General features: G+C 31.0%; 2 protein-coding genes across 2 annotated transcripts; one reads left to right on the forward strand and one right to left on the reverse strand.

The window, feature by feature from the left end:
* Nucleotides 1-279: 279 nt before the first annotated feature.
* Nucleotides 280-20,422, reverse strand: LOC107457132 (uncharacterized). Its single transcript, XM_043052753.2, has 4 exons — nt 20,214-20,422; nt 11,337-11,407; nt 6,729-6,801; nt 280-512 (listed from the first exon to the last, which is right to left on the reverse strand). Exons 2-4 carry the CDS (start codon nt 11,404-11,406, stop codon nt 365-367), a joined length of 291 nt encoding a protein of 96 aa, XP_042908687.1. The 5' UTR covers nt 11,407; nt 20,214-20,422; the 3' UTR covers nt 280-364.
* LOC139426910 (uncharacterized) lies at nt 13,278-13,667 on the forward strand. Its single transcript, XM_071187047.1, has one exon. The coding sequence runs from the start codon at nt 13,278-13,280 to the stop codon at nt 13,665-13,667; it is 390 nt and encodes a 129-aa protein (XP_071043148.1).
* Nucleotides 20,423-21,271: the final 849 nt, after the last annotated feature.

Genomic DNA, 21,271 nt, shown 5'->3' on the forward strand with positions numbered 1-21,271 from the left:
ACGTAAAGTTTGAAAGCTAATAACCAGAAAAAGTCTAACTTATTTTTACAAGGAGAAAGATTCAAAGTTATCATAATATCTTTGCGTGCGATCTTCCGAGATCTGTGGACACAGTGACGTCATGAGGAGGGAAATCGTGGCTTCAGCTCTAAGAGCGGAGTGAACTAGCCCTTCTATTCTCCTTAGCCCTGGAATGAGATAACTGATAACCCCCTCGAATATACATACATTAAAATACACCACTGAATCTCGAAACGCAGAAATTTTGTTTTAAAAGTATCACTGTATAAAACTACATTTATTATTACATAATAACATTCCTTTGCAATTCAATGTGTCTCTTAGATAATACAAAGAAAAATTTTTATCCTCTGCACAATCCCAAAAATATGGCCAGGTCACTCTTTCCCGTGCACCTGCAATTTCTGCCGTTTCTGTCGCAAGAACAACGGGTGCATTCATTGCAGCAATCCAAAACACTGCAGTCTTCATACTGGCGGGCACATTTTTGCCTGCAAATGTGAAAAACTATATTATTTTGCGAACAGAATACAAAATATAAAATAAGTAAGTAAAATAAGATAAAAGTTTTTACACATTTCATGAAAACACGAAATGAAAAAATAATATTCGTTAACCCTTAATATAGCCACTTTTTTCTAGTAATGTTAAAATATTTTTGGGACTTAGAATGATTTATGAAAAATAGAAGTTTTTAAGAGTAATAGAAAACAGTGCGCATGCGTCGTTATTGCATGCGCTGCTATTTGGCGACTGCTGATGTTTTTCTTTTCCATTTCACTTGCAGACATTTTTTATGTATTCAATAATTTAAAGTATTTTTATAATAATAAGAATGCCGGCCAGGTTGCCGAGCGGTTAGCGCGCCTGACAGCGAAGCCAATGGCCGCGGGTTCGAATCTCGCTCTGGGCATGGATGTTTCGCTCTCTTTTGTTGTCCTCTGTTGTGTGAGAATGTGGCCCACCCTATGAACCGGTTTGTGGCTGTGTGGTGTGGGCAATGTTACTCGCCTCTGTGACTTTGGTTCACAGGTGCCCACTTGGTAACGCGAAATGAGTAACACCTCTTGCATCTTATAAGGCGAAACGAATGAAGTTCAGTGCCTGCCATTCGGAAAAGAAAAAAATAATAATAATTTAACGTATTTTTTTATAATAATTTAAAGTATTTTTATATTATTAACGTATAAAGACTGTCTTGACGGTGATTTCAATATAAATATGAATACTGAAGAAGGAAAAGTATTGAAACACGTACATAGGCAGGATATATGAAAATCAATCCGACGACAAAACATCCATGGAAGACAGTTTTTGCAACCCATGATTTGAAATGTTTAACGGAGTCAATCCAGAAAGAAAAACCATTTGACCCATGGGCAACCAGTGATCGTAATAAGCCGATCGCAGCTTTTATTTTTTTCTTTCTCCAAACTATTTATTTATTTAACTCGGATTTGGTTTCATTCGATTCAGAATAAAAAGATATTCTAAAACAATCTCACATTTGTCTTCTAGATATTTAAGATATATAACAATTCTTAAAAATGTAAACAAGTAAAATAAAGTAAAGAATTTCTGCCCATTTTAGGCCAAGAGGAAAGGAAGGCCATTTAAGTTAAGGTGCCACTACTTATTGATCAACGTCAGAAATGCACTGTGGGCCAGAAGACCATGATCTTCGCCCAAAAGTCAAAAATTAAATTTTCGACTAAAATATGGGTAGGCAGTTTTAATATAGCCCAAATTAAGTGTTCACAATCATTCCAAACATTACAATTTACTTTTTGAACCGACGAGAGTGCAATGTAATGAAAAATATGTCAAAAAAAAATTTTAAATTTAAATTTTTAATTTTTATTTCAGAAATATATGTAAGAATTTCACCTTACTGTTACATTTTTATCAGAGTAATGAGTCTGAAATGATAGTACAATTTTTCAATGTGTTGGATTAGTTAATACTCTTGACAAACTTATAGTTTATATCAGGGTTCCCCAACCTTTTCGTTCCAAAGAGCAACTACCAGAATATCGGTCGAATGGCGGGCACCATTTATTTTTTCAAGATAATTTTAAAGTTGATAGACATAGGTAATAATGCACACTACATATAATGCACAAAAATTTAATTGAAAAAATTAATTTAACATATGAATATAATTAGTATTAATATTCTTGTGTAAAATAAATGATTACTAAATTGCTTTCAAAACATGCGAAGTATAAAAATTATTTATAAAATACAGTCAATGTGGTCTTTGGCATGGCATTTCACTGGCCAGCGCTTCATAATTGAGAGAATATGATGAAATTCCTGCTCGCAAGCTATCGTCAAGGTGTTCATCTGTAAGTCGGGATCTATATTTTGATTTTATGATATTCATAGTCAAAAACAATAATTCACACAAGTATGTGGAACCAAGAAACGACTTTATTTTATGAGCTGCTCTTTTTAAGAATGGAATTTATTCCTTCAACTATATTCCAGAATTTCTCATCTGATATAATAGTTTTGAGGATAATGTCATTCTGAAGAGCCACAATTTCTATCTCCACTTCGTCTCGCTTTACTTGAAGAAATTCCGAAATGTATGTTGCTATTACGATTACATTTTATTTGGTTTTTAAAAGGATTAACAAAAAATGTTATCAAAGGCTCGATGATATTTAATTGTTGAAAGCGCTTTTCAAAGCAATTGGAGGTTAATGACAAATGCTGATATGTCAATTTCACTGTTACCTATCATTTTTTTTTCATGTTTGGAAAATGCACAAAAGGCTTCATTTTTCAAATGTGATATTACAAAACTAGCTTAGCTCTGAACGAGTTTATAGCCTCTATCATTTTTGCTATATGTTTGTCCTTTCCCTGCAGCTCCAAGCTTAAATGATCTAGTTTTCCCATTATGTCCGTTACGGAAGACAAGTCTGCTAGCCAAAGAGGATCTCTTAGTTCTAAAAATAAAATGTTTGATTTTTTGACTGCAAGAAAATTTTTTATTTCTTCAATTAAAAGTAGAAATCTATCAAGTACTTTGTCTTTACTGAGCTAGTGTACTTCAGTATGTATTTGCATAGCATAAAATTTGCAAAGCATTTAATGGGAAAATGGAAAACTGAAATATTTTATTGTTGGGCACAAGCAGCGGGCGCACCTAGACCGATCGGCGGGCGCCTTGGTGCCCGCGGGCATAGAGTTGGGGATCCCTGGTTTATATCTTATCATTTGACATTTTGCAATGTTTGAATGACTTTCGAAACTTAGTTCCACGAGGTAATTAGCTAAACTTTTTTTGTTGTCTTCTTTGATGTTTCTTCTTGCGAAAAAACCTGCCCCATTTTGCCCGTATAGCAAAGGTGGACTAAATATACCGAAAAACAAATATTATGTTTCTTTCTTCATGTTTTCGCGTTATTTTGTAATTAATTCGCGCTATTTTGTAATATTAATTCGGAAATATAATTTGCCTTTCATTTTTAATATAAAATTACGAAAATTATTATATTTTCATTGCTACATTTAATTATTTAAGCGTACTATATTATTATTTTTTATTTTTGCTCGCCCTATTTCAGCAGCCATTTTTTTTGGGGGGGGGGGAGTATTTTTAGTGTATTTCAAAATTTCAACTATGAATTCAATTTACCTGAACATAAAAACCCCGAATTTTGAAACAAATTTCATCGAAGTACTAATTTTGGCCACGAAACCTTGGATGCTGGCCCACTGTGAAATGGGGCAATGTGGTCAGCATTGAGTACCGACCGCCGTTACTTCACAGATTAGCTGCTACCCATAAATTTGAATCTGGTACCAAAAAGAATACTTTTTTATTATATTACTTTGGAAATGAGACTTCATTCGGCAAATTTCAGATGCCTAATAGATTAAACACTGTGACATAAAAACCATTATGACTTCTATATCCAAACGTTTTCGATTTTCCTTTAATTTGATTCAGTGTAAAAATACATCGCAAACAATGCCCCATTTCAGTAGTCGGAAGAACTACATTGTTTTTGTACTTTACTGCAACTACTTTGTTGCAAACTGCAACTTTTTTTTAAAAATATAGTGAAACTATTTCAAATTTCGAAAACTATTTTCTAAACTATTTTCGAAATGTAGCTACTACTATTGCTCCTTTAAGGAGACAAACTTTGCTGGAGAAATGTTTTTTTTTTTGTTTAAATGGTTTTGAATAAGTAATTGGCTTATATTAAGCATGAAGAATTATTTAGAAATATTTATTTATTTATGTTTACATAAACATAAAATTATTGTTGCTGTTGTTTTGTATGCCTGTTAAAGCAGAGGAGTGCGATTGGTCTTGTTTTCCAGTGGCGCCATCTATGGCCAAGAATTCGACTTCTGCCACATCCATACGTCACACCCGTTTATAGGGCGGACCCATTCATACATCCATTCATTCTTCCACAGATCGTAATTTTGACCTGAATCAGAGAACGATCAATCTCCAATTCAGTACCCCCATAGGTATTGATTTGCTATGGGAACATGGAGGACTTTGCGACTCGACATATTTAAAGTGCATTAGTCACCATTTACTACATGGGGGTTTTTCACGAACTCGGGGACATGGGGCCCAGTGCCCTACTGACCAGGCTATCTCGGCCTCATAAAAATATTGTATTTTATAAGTTACAAGGTTTGCATAGAATTCTTTTTTTTCAAATGTCAGCTTCAAAATTCAGTCAAGTTTACATTTAAATTACAAACAAATTTTTAGAGTTTAGACAATTTGTAAATGAGTGATCATTTTTTACTTTCGTGTGATTGACGTCCGACACAACAAAATTTAATTTTAACTCATAATAATAAGTTTTTATTGTTTTTTGATAGGTTATGATGTACTCAATTTTTGATTATAAAAATTTTATGACTGGAAACTTATGTTTCATGGGAGAGTTTGTCGCAGAAATTTATTTGAATTTTTTACGTCCGGCACCGCGGAATTGACCAGTTTTAAAAACAATTAACTAATCAAAACTAAGAAACCATTTGATTATATTGAAATTCACTCAAAATTTTAATTTCAAATAAGAAAAAAAAAACATAATTTATCTAAACTAAGAAACCATGTGATTATATACGAATTATTTCAATATTTTAATTTCAAATAAGAAAAAAATATAATTTATCTAAACTAAGAAATCATGTGGTTATATTCGAATTCTTTCAATATTTTAATTTCAAATAGGAAAAAAAAGCAATAAAATGTAAAGAATTTTATCTAGTTTTTTTCTTCTTCTATAGAATATGTAACAAGAATTTTGGCAATTTTTCATTTGCGTTATTCATTTCTGAATACTGAATTTCTCTTAAAATAATAATTTTATTGAAATGTAAATAAATATAAAAATTTATTGATGTATAATCACCTGGAATTATTTTCTTTTATTTACTGAAGATATATTAAACAGTACTTTTGCAAGATGTTTTGGCCCTGTATTTGCCATTTGGTACACTTTATGCAAAAAACAACTTCTCTTACCAATATTTATTTTTTTTGAAGAAAAAAATAATTCAAAAAATCAACATTTTTTTTTATTTCATTAATAAATACAGGGGACTGAAACAAAACATAATACACACGTTCTAAGTTGAAATTTTAATTTTTTTCATGCGTAAAAAAATATTTAATTTACCATCAGTTTACTATTCCAAATTATCTCGGGCAAATGAAAAAAGTTGAATATCAGTCTTTGTATATGTTCACATCTTCATCATCTGCATTACTTTTTACTTTCACGAACGCCATTTTTTTTACTCTTTTTTTTTATGTAAATTCCTCAACCATCGTATGTAGTACAATTGCACCAAACACGTCTGCAGTCCCACAAATAGCAAAACTCCCAAACAAACATCCAATCACAGAAGATAATTATTATTTTTCGTTTTACTTCCGGCCGAATAAAAACGCAAAACTGACAAATTCTGCTATGCCCGAGTTTATTCGGGATAATAAATATTTGCATACCCGAGTTAACTCGGGATAATCCGGGAAGCGGTTAAAGTATTACATTAAAAAAAAAACTTATTGAATGGAAACAATATATTCTACCTGCTAAAAATATTATTTTTTTCAACATCTATCTTAATTTGTTTTAAATTAATGTTGTACCAAGGCATCAACAATTTAAAAAATACAAACTATTAGCATCTATCAGTTTGTACAGTAGGGAACCGATTACCCGGCTATTACCATCGCTATTCCGGTTAACTGATTTTTCCGGTTTTCTGAATCGCTACAAAAAGCCGTTTTTTTATTGTTAAACCCTACTAAAAAATATATTTGGAAATAATCTTAAACAAAAAGAAAAAAAGATGAAGTAATACACTAATCATAATTTCCAAAATGATGGTAAGGTAAACATCTTTCAAAAAAGAAAGAAAAATCCTAAAGGAAAAAAAAAAAAATTTTTTTTAAATGGCGGGAAAATTTACCGAATTTCGTTCCGGTTTTTTGGTTTTCCGGTTTTCTGATTTCCGGATAACGAGTTCTGTACTGTATTTAAAAAATACAACCTATTAATTCCATATAGCAAAAATACTATTTTTGCTATATAGAACTATTATCAAGATATGAACTCAAATTTGGTTTCTTCAGAGCATTACAAAATTTTACTTTAAACAATGTTTATGAGATTGCACCAAACATAGTAAATGAAATATATGTGTACCTCACATTTGGTTTGAATATTTTATCATCTTCCTCGTCTAGAAGGGTGTGTTTTTCCTCTGGGCCTAATTGACCTGAAAATAAAATTGTACAATTTTTAGACACCAATGTTATAACTATTTAGTCATTATACAGTGTCTGGCCAAATTATTCTATAATATTCTATGTAAAATCTTAATTATCAGGTGATACTCTATACAGCTTTATTGTTTTTACGTGACTGTTTGTACTTGTTTACGTTCGTGTATCAATGGGTTAACATTGCAATGCAATACGTTAAAAATAAATACAAATGGGAAGTATATAAAAAATCTCCTAAATTAAAACCCATTACATGGTTGTTTAAATATATGAGTATTGCCTCGTGCAAAACATGCAATTATTAAAACACTACAGTGCTTCTAATAGTTTGGTCTAATCATTAAAATATACTAATGTAATACCTGATATAATAAATATTTATATGATATTTCGTCTAATGTATCCAGTTATCGAAATTATATAACTTCTAAATTCACCAATTCATAGACGAACGTAAACAAGTGCAAACCGCGTAAAAACAATAGAGCTGTATAGAGCATCACCTGATAATTAAGATTTTACATAGAATCGTATAGTGCATCTAATACTTTGGCCATGTACAATATATGTTTGCCCAATGAATTTATTTGCATATGTACAATGTATGTATGCGCAGATCGCAAAACAACGGACCACCCTGAATAACTTTTGATCTAACAATCGGATTTATAGGACACAATCTAAATAGTTAGAGGGGGTGACCTCAAATATGCTAATTTATAAGTGAGCACGATATTTTAAGTTACGAAATTAAACACATAAACGTAATTTTTATGAATAAACTTTTGCACAGATATCGATTTTTATCACGAAGAATGCAGAGGAATCTAAGAAATATGGTCCCAATAGTTCTGTCAGGAAAGTGGTTCCAAATTTGGAACCGTTTGTTTCATTTTTTTTGCGTATTTCGCTATATTTCGAGAATTTTTTTAAACGAATTGAACATTTTTAGCTCACAGTAATAAAATTCGTCTATTCAAAGATAATTCCTTGCAAAGAAATAACTTTCACCAAATATTTATAACTTTTTATTATTTTATTTAATAATCGTAAAAGAAAAAATTTAATTGTAAGGTATGCAATTTTTTGCATCATTTTAAAGAATGTAATTTTACATTGAAATATGCGAAATTTGAGCAAAATCGGTTATGCTTTTCATGAGAAATCAAATTTTAAATATACGAAATTTTTAAAAAATTTGAAATCTCAGGAACTGTTTGACCGATTCGGCTCAAATTTTGTAATTTGCCATTTAAAAATGCGGTCTTTAAAATGACGTCAAAGATTCCAAACCTTACATTTTAACAGCTTTTCGACTATTATTAAGTAAAATAACAGGCAAGTATAAATAATTGGTCTTTTGCGTGGAATTTTCTTCGAATTTTATAATTTTGAGCAAACACTTTTCAATTCGTTTAAAAATTTCTCGATTTATGGCAAAATACGCAAAAAATAAAATTAACATTAAGGAGTCCAAACTTTAAATTTTAAAAATAAAATGAACAAAAATCTATATTTTGGTGGTCAGAAATTCGAAACCGTCGGGAAATAAATATGTTTATTCAAAGAAAGTATATTTCTGTGTATGATTTCGTAACTTAAAATATTGTCTTCTCTAATTAATTAGCATAATTGAGGTCTCCCCCTAGAAACGTTAGGATTAAGTCATAGAACGTAAAGATCAGATCATTAGATCAAAAGTTATTTAGGGTTGTCAGTTTATTTTTTGCGCACTGTACTACATAGATTACCCTGCTATAATAGAAGAGACATTTATTTTGATATTTTTTTTGAATTTCTCAAAGATTACTTAGAGGACTATTTCGTAAAATTAAAACTATTTAGATCATTTAGATGCGATTTATCACACTTTTCAATAAGGTCTGAAGTTTACGTGGGTTTTAGGGACCGACAATAAATTACAAAAGAAAACAAATATTTTTAAACACCCTATGCCAAAAAATCGAGCAATAAGTTTGTAACTTGTATCGATAACATTGTTTGTTATTTACAATGACTTCATAAAATATCGTTTATCTAGCTTAAATATTGAAGAAGATATTAATATTTTTATTAAAAAAAATTAAATAAAAAGTAGTATTTTTGAAAACTACGTTTTTGTAGTGGAGAATAATAATTGAAAAACAAAAATTTGAAAAACGAAAAACGTTGGGAGCATGAAATACATAACAGTAATGTTATATTAGTGTGTCTATGTGTGCTCATGAGAATATGTGTATGTATATGTATATCTGTAATTGTAATTGTATCTGAATGTGGATGTATATGTGGACTATGTTTGTGTATATGCATGTGTATGAGGATGTGTATGTGGCTGTGCAAGTGTATGAGTAAGAATATGTGTACATGTATGTGTGTCTGTACTGTTATGTATTTCATGTGCACCACGTTTTTCGTTTTTCAAATTTATGCTTTTTAATTACTATTCTCCACTACAAAAACGTGGTTTTCAAAAATATTACTTTTTATTTTAATTTTTTTTTTTTGTACTCACTTCCAAAATCTCAATTTTTTCACTCACTGTACACAAAACTTTTCAACTGATATGTGACACTCATTTGAAATAATCGAATCGGCAACAAAAGACAATCGCGAAAATACTAATTTTTCCTTATTTTTATTTTACTTTGTATGTCTTCTTCCTCTTCATTTTCATGCATTGTCATCCAATTCTGAACTATGTGCCAAATTTGAAGTCTGTAGCTAGTCGGGAAGTTAGTTTAAAATCGATTGCGAAATTCCAACTGAACAGACATAAACGGAGGTAAATTGATATAAACCTGCTAAAAAACTAATTTTTTTGTCTTGATTTTTTTTTTTTTTTTTGCTATAACTTTAAAATTATTCAGTAAAATTTAACAAACGTTTCGGAGCAATTTGAAAACTAATAACAAAATTAATGTTTTAAAATTTGAATTTTTTATTTTAAAAAAAATTGCGCAAAATATAAGTGTTTGAAAGTATTTCTTTTGTACTGCTCATGTGCAGAAAAATTTTAACCTATTTTTTTTCATATGCAGTTAATAGTGTTTGGCAACTAATGGAAAAAATCTAATTTAAATATCTTAAAAATTTTAAAAGTTTCACACAATTTTCAAAGTAGTTTTTGTACTTTTCAAAAGAAAACTAAAAATTATCAGGTTATTTTTCACTAATTGTATTAAGTAGTATTGCAAATTACACTACCTTATAATGACTGGACAAGAAGAACAAAATTAAATATGTGGATAATCCCTTATTGTTTTAACTTTCTTTTAAAAAGTACGAAGAATACTTAGAGGGGTTATTCACATATAAGGGGTATTATATAATATATACTATTCGGGGTTATCCACATATTTAATTTTCCGTTTGTAGTTCAGTCATAATATGGTAGTGTAATTTGCAATACTACTTAAGTCCTACAGTGGACTGATCGTTAAGACGGTTCCCAGCAGATCGCCGAAGTCAAGCATTACTGGATGCGGTCAGTGTGCAGATGGGTAACCACTTGGATCAGTCTGCGTCGAGACCGAGAATGTGCGGTAACATCATTAAACTGTTCTACCGTCGACTTCGCGTGCTGGTCGTCGGGCTACTGAAGCAGGGATGCCATCCCCTCTACAATTGCGATCAAAATTGCGATGTCATGTGTGCGGATCATCCTCAGGGATGTTTCCCAGACCGTCGCCAATAGCCCATTGTGCAGCTCTAGTGCGATGTAAATGAACTACAACTGCAATACTACTTAATACAATTTGTGAAAAAACCCTGATTATTTTTAGTTTAAATAACTAAGTACAAAAACTAAGTGAATTGCTTGAAACTTTTTACGTTAAGATATTATTTAAATTAAATTGTTTCTATTAGTTGCCAAATACGATTCACTATAGAATTATGAAAAAAATAATTATAAATTTTTCCGCGCATGCGCAGTACAAAAAAACTATTTAAAAATACTCATACTCTTGCGCGTTTTTAAACGTTTTTTTTTTTTTTTAATTTTAAAACTATAATTTTGTAATTTATTTGAAATTTTGTTTAGTTTGACTGAATATTTTTAAAGTTATTGCAAAATAAAAAATAATTAATAATTTTAATAATAATTTATAATTAATTAATAGTTATTAATTATTATTATTAATTAATAATAATTTTAAAGTTATTGCAAAATAAAAAGTTATTGCAAAATAAAATGCATTAAATTTAATGAATGAATTAATATTTGAGAAAAACTGTATCCAGTGTCATTCACTACAAGTTTAAAAAAAATGTATTTGAAGTTGAGTGCATGAATAAAAGGTATTTTATTAACGATTGAACACTTGAACAATATATACGAAGAGTGTGAACTAATAGTAAGAATAAAAAAAAAATAAAAAAAAAATTTAATCACAAAAAGGGAGCGAAATATCCGAAAAATATAGTTTTAACTCTTAAATCTAAAAATGAAAAGAGCAGTTTTTTAGCAAAAAAAATTTTAAAAAATTGGCCAATGGTAAAGTTTTTAATTTAGACGTCTCCTTACTTGCATCGTCTGCCTTTACTATATATGCCACATAACCCATAAACAGCAAGACTATCACCAGTGCTTTCATTCTGAAAAGAGAATAAAAATTGTTAATTGTTAAAAATTGTTACACAACTCTTTCAACTGAGCACCCGTTTTACTAGACTTTATTAATATAAAAAAAATATGAAAATGTTAACAAAGTTCGACACGTTCCAAGCGCTTAAAAATAGGCACCCTTTCTCAAGACTTGCTTGGCATGAATGAGGGAAATAAAAAGGATTTGAAGCTTAGCCACTTACCTTACCAATTAGTTTGAAAAAAAAATTTTAAAAAATCAAAATTTTTTTCATTAATAAATACAAGGAACTAAAACAAAACATGAGTTTTAAGTTGAAATTTGAATTTTTTAATGTGTAAGAAACCTTTAATTTAAAATCAATTTATTATCTCGAGTTATTTCGGGCAAATAAGAAAAGTTAAATATTAGTCATTGTATGTTAGTTTTTAAAACAAGGGACAACATAAAATGGTACTTTTCAAACGTCAGTGAAGGGTTATGCCATTTTTTTTTACTCATATTGTTATGTCAATTCAGCAACCATCGTTGCACAATTCAGCAACTATCGTTGTGTTTTGTGCAATTGCACAAAACACAGTTCCACTCTCCAACAGCATAACTCTCAAATAAAACTTGGCAAACTTCCAATCACAGTAGATTATGTTTTCTGTTTCCGACCGAGTGAAAAGGTGATAAAACAAAATGTACTGACAAATTCTACTAAGCCCGAGTTTTCTCGGGATGATAAATATTTGCAATATATACATACCCGAGTTAACTCGGCATAATCAGGAAAAGCGGTTAAAACGTAAAGTTGTCCCGCAGTGGACTGATCATTAAAACACCCACAAGATTACCGAAGTCAAGCATCACTGGCTGCGGTCAGTGTGCGGGTGGGTGACCACTTGAATCAGTCTGCGTAGGGACCGAGGGTGTGCGGTAGGGGTTAAACTGCTCTACCGTAAAGTGCTCGACTTCGCGTGCAGGTCGTCGGGCTACCCAAGAGGGTGTGCCATCCCTTCTGCAGAGGATCAAAATTGATGGCATGTCTTCGGATCATCCTCAGCGATGTTTCCCAGACCGTCGACAATAGCCCATTGTGCAGCTCTAGTGCGACGTAAATGAACTACAACATCAAAACGTGAAGTTGCCAACGAAAAAAAGGTAAATAAAGGTGAAAAACAAAACTTTAAAAACTGTTGGGGCCGGGAGAGAGACAAATCATTGTAAATGCGATGCTGTGAAAAGGTGGTCACGTTTTTGTTTTCTCCATTCACGACCTGTCAAGTCTTGAGAATGGGAGCCTATTTATGAGTGTTTGAAACACGCCATTATCATTTTCATGTTTTCTTCAAGCCAATGGCGCTTGTAATAAAGTACATCTTTCAGTTTCTTGCTAATATTTATTTAGTGTTACCCGACAAACATCTTACCTGTAACCACACATTTAATAATTTAATTTAAATCAACAGTTGTTTTCGATGCTGTATTTAAGCTCCCTTCAGTACTTAAGAAATCATTGATTCGTGGAATGTCTTTAAACTAACTCCAAGCAAAGAAATCACGTGGCCTTTAGTCCGAGGAACATGATGGCCGTGTGATTGAGGTAAATGACTCTTGTCAATCCAAGGACACAATGTGCGACCTTAATAACCAGATAAACATTATTAGCCTCAGGAACCCAGTACTCTCAAAACTCAACTTTCACCAGTAGAAATATGTTAAAACACACATTCCTACTGAAAGCACATATAAAATTATCAACCCACTTGAATATGTAGACATCGAAAACAACTTGACTGTGAGGAACTTAAGGAAAAAGGACAGTATCGAGGCAGAGCTGAGGGAAACTGCGTTGCAAATGATCTGCGAAAAATACCCGGAAAGCGACTGGCTACATGGCCGACGGATCTCAGATACAAGATAGATCTGGAGCTGGTGTTTTTTGTAAACTATTTCCCCAAGGCGCCTCCGTGGGTCATTATATGACCGATTTTGATGCAGAGATCCAAGCAATTTATCTAGCATTACAGAACCTAAAAACAAGATCTGATGAGTTCCTAAGGGTGGTTCTATTGGTAGACTCCATTTCTGCAATTCAAGCAATCACAGAAAACCAATGTTTTAAAACTAAGCTGTTAAACGAAATTCAGCTCGATCAGCTCCTCAAGGAAATGAGTATAGTTATACTGTGGATCTCTTCACATATTGGTATCGAAGGCAATGAGAACGCAGAATATCTGGCAAAAAAAAACTATGCCTCAAGAAATAACAACCGTCACACCTGATACTCTTAATAAATGCGTTATGAAAAAACCGAACGAAATAAATAATGATGATTTAACTATAAAATCAAAAGGGAAAATATTCAAGACAATTGGAAATTTCTCTGTTACCAACCCCGTAAGGAAGCAGTAACCCATTTTAGGCTTAAAACAGGCCACGATTGCTTATCAGAACATTTATATAACATAAAAATTCTTCCCTGCAAAGCATGCCCAATTTGTGACACAGGTGTATTAAACTCTGATCATCTCTTGTTGTGTAAGGGACTAGATAGGAACTCCCAGAAAAGTGGGAATGTCACTAAATTGTATTGAGGCGCAAGAACTCTCATGAATTGTCACTAACTTTACCTTTTTCATGTTAATGTTTAATATTTTATATCGTTGAAATGTTTATTGATTCGAATGTTTATTGTTCTTTTTTGTTCACTTTACCTAAATTGTTGAATTGTTTTTTTGTTATTTTTCTGCTCCTTTGTGATGCAGTGAGCTGTCAAATTTTTTGGATTGAATTCCTAATAAAGCCATATGAAATACACATACATTATTAGCCCTCCGCTATTTCAATTCCTTTTTTCTTTTCTTTTTTTTGGGGGGGGGGGTACATTTTTCTGTTGTTTAAGAGAGTAATATTTTACAAAAATAAATAAATAAATAAATAAATAAATAAAAGTTTTAAAAAAGTCAAATATTTAAAAATTCGATTTCTCAGAAACTATTCGACTGACTTCATTCAAATTTCGTATTTTGTCAATTGCATTTTATTAAATGATGTTAAAATTTGTATACGTTACAATTCATAATTGTTTTGATTACTATTAATTAAAATATTAGAAGAAAAAAAATTAGAAAAAAAAACAAAACAAAATCAGCAAAAAAAGTTGTGATCCTCTTATTGCGATCATCGGTTGCCCATGGGTCAAATGGTTTTTCTTTCTGGATTGACTCCGTTAAACATTTCAAATCATGGGTTGCAAAAACTGTCTTCCATTGATGTTTTGTCGTCTGATTGATTTTCATATCTCCTGTCTATGTACGTGTTTCAATACTTTTCCTTCTTCATCATTCATATTTATATTGAAATCGCCGTCAAGACAGTCATTATACGTTAATAATAAAAAAGAATATAAAAATACTTTAAATTATAATTATGTAAATACATTAAAAACACCTGCCATTTTTTAGTGAAAATAAGAAGAAAAACAGCAGCGGTCGTCATAACAACGCATGCAATGACGACGCATGCGCACTGTTTACTATTACTTGAACACAATTGAAAAGTATGGACGCCATCAAATCCAAACCAAGACCCATTTTGCCAATGGATAATCAATGACATTTTTATTTATCACAGAAAACATTGTTTCCTTCCTACTATTTTAACTATTTATCACAGAAAACATTGTTTCCTTCCTACTATTTTAACTATTTATCACAGAAAACATTGTTTCCTTCCTACTATTTTAACTATTTATCACAGAAAACATTGTTTCCTTCCTACTATTTTAACTATTTATCACAGAAAACATTGTTTCCTTCCTACTATTTTAACTATTTATCACAGAAAACATTGTTTCCTTCCTACTATTTTAACTATTTATCACAGAAAACATTGTTTCCTTCCTACTATTTTAACTATTTATCACAGTAAACATTGTTTCCTTCCTACTATTTTAACTATTTATCACAGTAAACATTGTTTCATTCCTACTATTCTAACTATTTATCACAGTAAACATTGTTTCCTTCCTACTATTTTAACTATTTATTTTTATAATACAATACCTGGGCAATCATCGACTAACAAAATAAAAACGTTACCGCAATTTTTATGAATTCCAAAGAAGAGTTCATCTTTAGTTGATAACTGATAGTCAAACATTCCAACCATTCAGAAAGCTACGTAATTCACCTACGTAGAGCTACGTAATTCATTCAACGAACCAAAAGTAGTCTACTCTAGATATTTTAAATAAAAACTCGAGTAGTTGTTCAGAATAAAAGAAGCATAGTCTATTTCATTTTGTAGTCTGTTAATGCTATTTTTATATTAAATGCGTGTATTTTACTTTATTTTTTTTATAACCATCGTTGAACAACCAACCCAATTTTGGGTTTACGACTACTAATGTTCAACTCCATAGCCTTGTCATTTTTGAACCCTATCCAGAAGACAAGGAAACTCCTGGACCAAGTATTGGGAGAAATTTGCTTTCGTGGAGGGTTTTTTGATGGAACTAAACCGCATTTGCGTTACACGGCGGGGAAAACCGGTTAGCCTGATGGTAAGGGGATTCTAACCCATGATCCGCCTACCACCAAGGATATTTTACGTCAGCACTGTGGTCGGTGCAAGCCGAATGCGGAATTCTTATCGACCTGCCATCGCTGGGATTTGAACCCGGTTCTCCTCATTAGAAGGCGAACGCTCTATCCCTTGAGCCACCACCGCTCAAAAAACGTGTGTATTTGGGAAAATTTACAATTTCATCTGCTGTTATGAATTGTCGTTTATAACAGACTTTTACTAAAATAAAACTCCAGTCATTTTTTGCGTGCTAATCCTGCATTGTACAAAATGTTTTCAAAGATATAAGATTTTACGTCAAACCTTAATTATCACGTGATACTCTATACAGCATTGTTGTTTTTACGCTGCTGAAAGCGGTTTACACTTGCTTATGTTCGTGTATCAATTAGTTAACATTGTAATGCAGTACGTTAAAAATAACTACAAATGAGAAGTACGTAAAAAATCTCTTAAATTAAAACCCATTACATGTGTGTTTAAATATAAAAGTATTGCCTATAAACTCGTGCAAAACATGCAATTATTAAAACACTACAATGCGTCTCCTCATTTGATCTAATTATTATAATAGACTAATATAATGCTCGATATAATAAATATTCTATATTTATATTATACATCGTTCTTATGTATCCAATTGTCGAAATTATGTTATATATTGTCTCATTCAACCCATTGATACAGGAACATAAACAAGTACAAACCGGTTTCAGTCGCACAAAAACAGTAAAGCTGTATAGTATCACCTGATAGTTAAGATTTGACATAGAGTTTTATGGTGAGTCTAATAATTTAACCAAAGACTGTATTTTAATTATTTTAAACCTGCTGAAAATTATGAATTTAGGTAACTCAGTATTTTAGTAATTTAAATATTCTGCAGAGTCAGGTCTGTACAATTTAATTTTTTCAACAAGAAGAACCGGAAGTGATTTAACTTTAAACTCCGAAAATATTTTATACCCAGTCTACTTTAAAGGTCAGAATTGTATGATATCTGAATAGTTTGTACACTGGCCTAGGGAAGGAAGAAAAAAAAAACATTCCGGATAACTTTCGATTTTATGATCGGATTAGAACGTGCAAAGACTCCATGTTATTAGTCTGGGGAGCTCATTAGGCTAATTAATTATTGCTCACAACGATATTTTAAGTTACGAAATCAGTCACAAAAACGTATTTTCTCTGAATAAACATGACTCCCCCCCCAAAGGATTCAGATTCTTACTCCTAAAGGAAGGAAGCTCCCCTTCTCTTGAGGGGGAGCCGAAATCTGCAAAATAGGGTACCAATAGTTTGTTCAGGAGAAACTCATAAGTTCGGACCCCTTAATGTTAATCTTGCGTATTTCACCATTTCTCAGTAACAGTTTTAAAATGAATCGAAAAGTTTTTGCACACAATTTTAAAAACTGTTTTTCCAAAAAAAATTTCATGCGAAATAGAATTTTTAATACAGTCAAACCCCGCTATAGTGAACATGGTTTATAGTGAACTCCCGGATATAGTGAACGAATATAGTGAACGCTCTCTTGCCTTGCTAAACGCATATAATATTATTTTCTGTGGATATAATGAACCAAAAGAAGAAAGGAAATTGGATATTATGAACTTTTTTCTGTCTTCGAGTGATTTTGTTCCGAGGAACCACAGGGTTCTGCGAAAGGGTTACAGCGGTTCCGATAGTTTGGATTTTTTTTCAAACAGTAATGTTTTACGAAACTTGCAATTAAATTTATATCCAATTGATAATCCTATATTTATTTAATATTTTCGTTAATTTCACAAAATTATTGAATGCTTGTGAAGAAAAAAATCTTAGAATGTTTTTTTTTTCCAATAACAATGTGATAAATTAATTTTGAAAAAGATATTCGTTTACGAAAAATTCCGTTTATAATTCAAATCGAATAAAAAAATACCCAAATTAAACAAAGGAGTATGTTTCTCAGATAACCATTCGCAACGATTATAATTATTTTCTTACTTTTTTTCTGTTTTTATGATTATGTAAACTATATTTCAGCTCATACTAATTTTCTGTTAATGCATGAATTAAAATCAAATTAAGAACCCGACTCCATACCTTTCTAGATGTGCGAAGTCAACTGTCTGACATAAAAACCAATCTTAAGACTAATATTGATAAAAAGATCAGATGAACAAATTTATTCTTCACTCATTCACTAAATACAGTCAAACCCCGCTTTAGTGAACATGGTTTATAGTCAACTCCCGGATATAGTGAACGAAATGTTCGCTCCCGTGCCGTGCCATACACATATAATATTATTTTTTGTGGATATAGTGAACCAAAAAAAAGAGAGGAAATTGGATATTATGAATTTTTTTCTGTCTTCGACTGATTTTTTTTTCTTCGTCACTGTTTGTAATTTTTTAATTTATACATAAAATACATATACCGATTTTTAAAACCAGGGAGGGGAAAGTTTGAGGGGAATGTAGCCGTAAGCATTTTATTCTTGTTTCTCAATTTCACGTCCCTAAATAAAGGCCATCCGTAAATTTTTTGTACGCAAGACGAAGAGTAATAAAAAATATAAATTAACACATTTTTTGCTACTTTATATTGTTTTTTTAAATTCATTTTTGTATTTTTTTATTGCTTATTTATTTAAATAATGTGTCATAAAACGGAGCAGTTCGGAAAAATTTAGTTAAAATTGTTTGCGGTACGGATATAGTGAAGTCGCGGTTATAGTGAACAGAAATTTCGGTGCCTTGAAGGTTCACTATATTGAGATTTGACTGTAGTTACTTATTGTTTTTATTATTTTATTTAATAATAGTCAAGAAAATTTTGAGTTGAAAGATATGCAATTTTTTTACACCATTTAAAAAATTCTAAATATAAATGACAAAATACAAATTTTGAGGGAAATTCAGTCGAATAGTTCTTGAGGAATCAAATTTTAAATATCTGACTGTTTCAAAATTGAATAAACCCGATAAGTGTTTGAAGAAGAAGAGATAGAATTTAAATATAAATGGCAAAATACGAATTTTGAAGAAAATCGTTCGAATAGTTCTTGGGTAATCAAATTTCAAATATCTGACTGTTTCAAAATTGAATAAACCCGATAAGTGTTTGAAGAAGAAGAGATAGAATTTAAATATAAATGGCAAAATACGAATTTTGAAGAAAATCGTTCGAATAGTTCTTGGGTAATCAAATTTCAAATATCTGACTGTTTCAAAATTGAATAAACCCGATAAGTGTTTGAAGAAGAAGAGATAGAATTTAAATATAAATGGCAAAATACGAATTTTGAAGAAAATCGTTCGAATAGTTCTTGGGTAATCAAATTTCAAATATCTGACTGTTTCAAAATTGAATAAACCCGATAAGTGTTTGAAGAAGAAGAGATAGAATTTAAATATAAATGGCAAAATACGAATTTTGAAGAAAATCGTTCGAATAGTTCTTGGGTAATCAAATTTCAAATATCTGACTGTTTCAAAATTGAATAAACCCGATAAGTGTTTGAAGAAGAAGAGATAGAATTTAAATATAAATGGCAAAATACGAATTTTGAAGAAAATCGTTCGAATAGTTCTTGGGTAATCAAATTTCAAATATCTGACTGTTTCAAAATTGAATAAACCCGATAAGTGTTTGAAGAAGAAGAGATAGAATTTAAATATAAATGGCAAAATACGAATTTTGAAGAAAATCGTTCGAATAGTTCTTGGGTAATCAAATTTCAAATATCTGACTGTTTCAAAATTGAATAAACCCGATAAGTGTTTGAAGAAGAAGAGATAGAATTTAAATATAAATGGCAAAATACGAATTTTGAAGAAAATCGTTCGAATAGTTCTTGAGTAATCAAATTTCAAATATCTGACTCTGTCAAAATTGAATAAACCTGATAATTGTTTGAAGAAGAAGAAATGGAATTTAAATAAAAATGGCAAAATACGAATTTTGAAGAAAATCGTTCGAATAGTTCTTGAGTAATCAAATTTCAAATATCTGACTCTGTCAAAATTGAATAAACCCGATAATTGTTTGAAGAAGAAGAAATGGAATTTATATAAAAATGGCAAAATACAAATTTTGAAGGAAATTGTTTGTACATTTCTGCAGTAATTAAACTTTTTCTTCAAAATTGAATAAAACAGATAATTTTTTGAAGAAGAAACTGAAGACAAACTACGATTCTTCTAAAATATTTCGTTCACTTTAATGTATAATAGTTAAACTTTTGTACATACCTTAATATTTGATTCGAATAAACTTCTTCGGGTTAGTGTTAACTAATGCTGCGTGTGTTCACTTTTGTTGTTCGTAGCAGAACTGAATATTAAAGATGAATATCGGCGGGCAATTGCGAAATGGACAGGTTATTAGAACAACGTGATTGAATTTATAATTTCGTTGCTGGACATAATTTAATGGAGAGTAAAAATAATTTTTTTTTTAACCTGATTTTAAAAGTTAGCACACGTGCGATGGCAGCAGGTGGAAGATGAAGTCGATCACTATTTTTATTATAATCTGGAACACCCTGACCTAAAAAAAGAACACTCCCCCTCCCTTCGATTTCCCCCCATACAGTACTTTATGATCTATACATCTTCCGAGTTTTTATCGCGATCATCGTTTAATTTTTTGAAAATTTGATCATTACACAAAATTTTTTTACAAGTGACTTTTAACACCTGTTTCTTAAAATATCGTCACAGAAAAACTGATTACAAGTGCTTTTTTACATTTGTTTCCTTGAAATTTCTTTAAAAATTATTTTTCTTCTTTACAAGTACTGTCCCTTGGCCAAATTATTAGACGCAATTCTATGTAAAATATTCTATGTAAAATTTTAATTATCAGGTGATAGTCTATACAGTTTTATTGTTTTTACACCGACTGTTTGCGTTTGCTTACGCTCCTTTATCAATTGGTTAACATTGTAATGCAATACGTTAAAAATAAATACAAATAGGAAGTATATACAAAATATCCCGAATAAAAACCCGTTACATATGTTATATGTTTAAATATAAGAGTATTGTATGTAAACTCTTCCAAATCGTGTAAATATTAAGAAATTAATGTGCGCTTAATAATTCGATCTGATAATTATAATTCAAGAGATTTTTCATATACTTCCTATTTGTATTTACTAATAACGTATTGCATTACAATGTTAATCAATCGGCCGGGATAGCCTGGTCGGTAGGGCGCTGGGCCCATATCCAAGAGATCGTCGGTTCGATCCTCGCCGGCCGAAGACTCCCCGTGTAGTAAATGGTGACTGATGCACGTTAAATCT

The sequence above is a fragment of the Parasteatoda tepidariorum genome, chromosome 10 (assembly GCF_043381705.1).
Source record: "Parasteatoda tepidariorum isolate YZ-2023 chromosome 10, CAS_Ptep_4.0, whole genome shotgun sequence".
Classification (NCBI taxonomy): domain Eukaryota; kingdom Metazoa; phylum Arthropoda; class Arachnida; order Araneae; family Theridiidae; genus Parasteatoda; species Parasteatoda tepidariorum.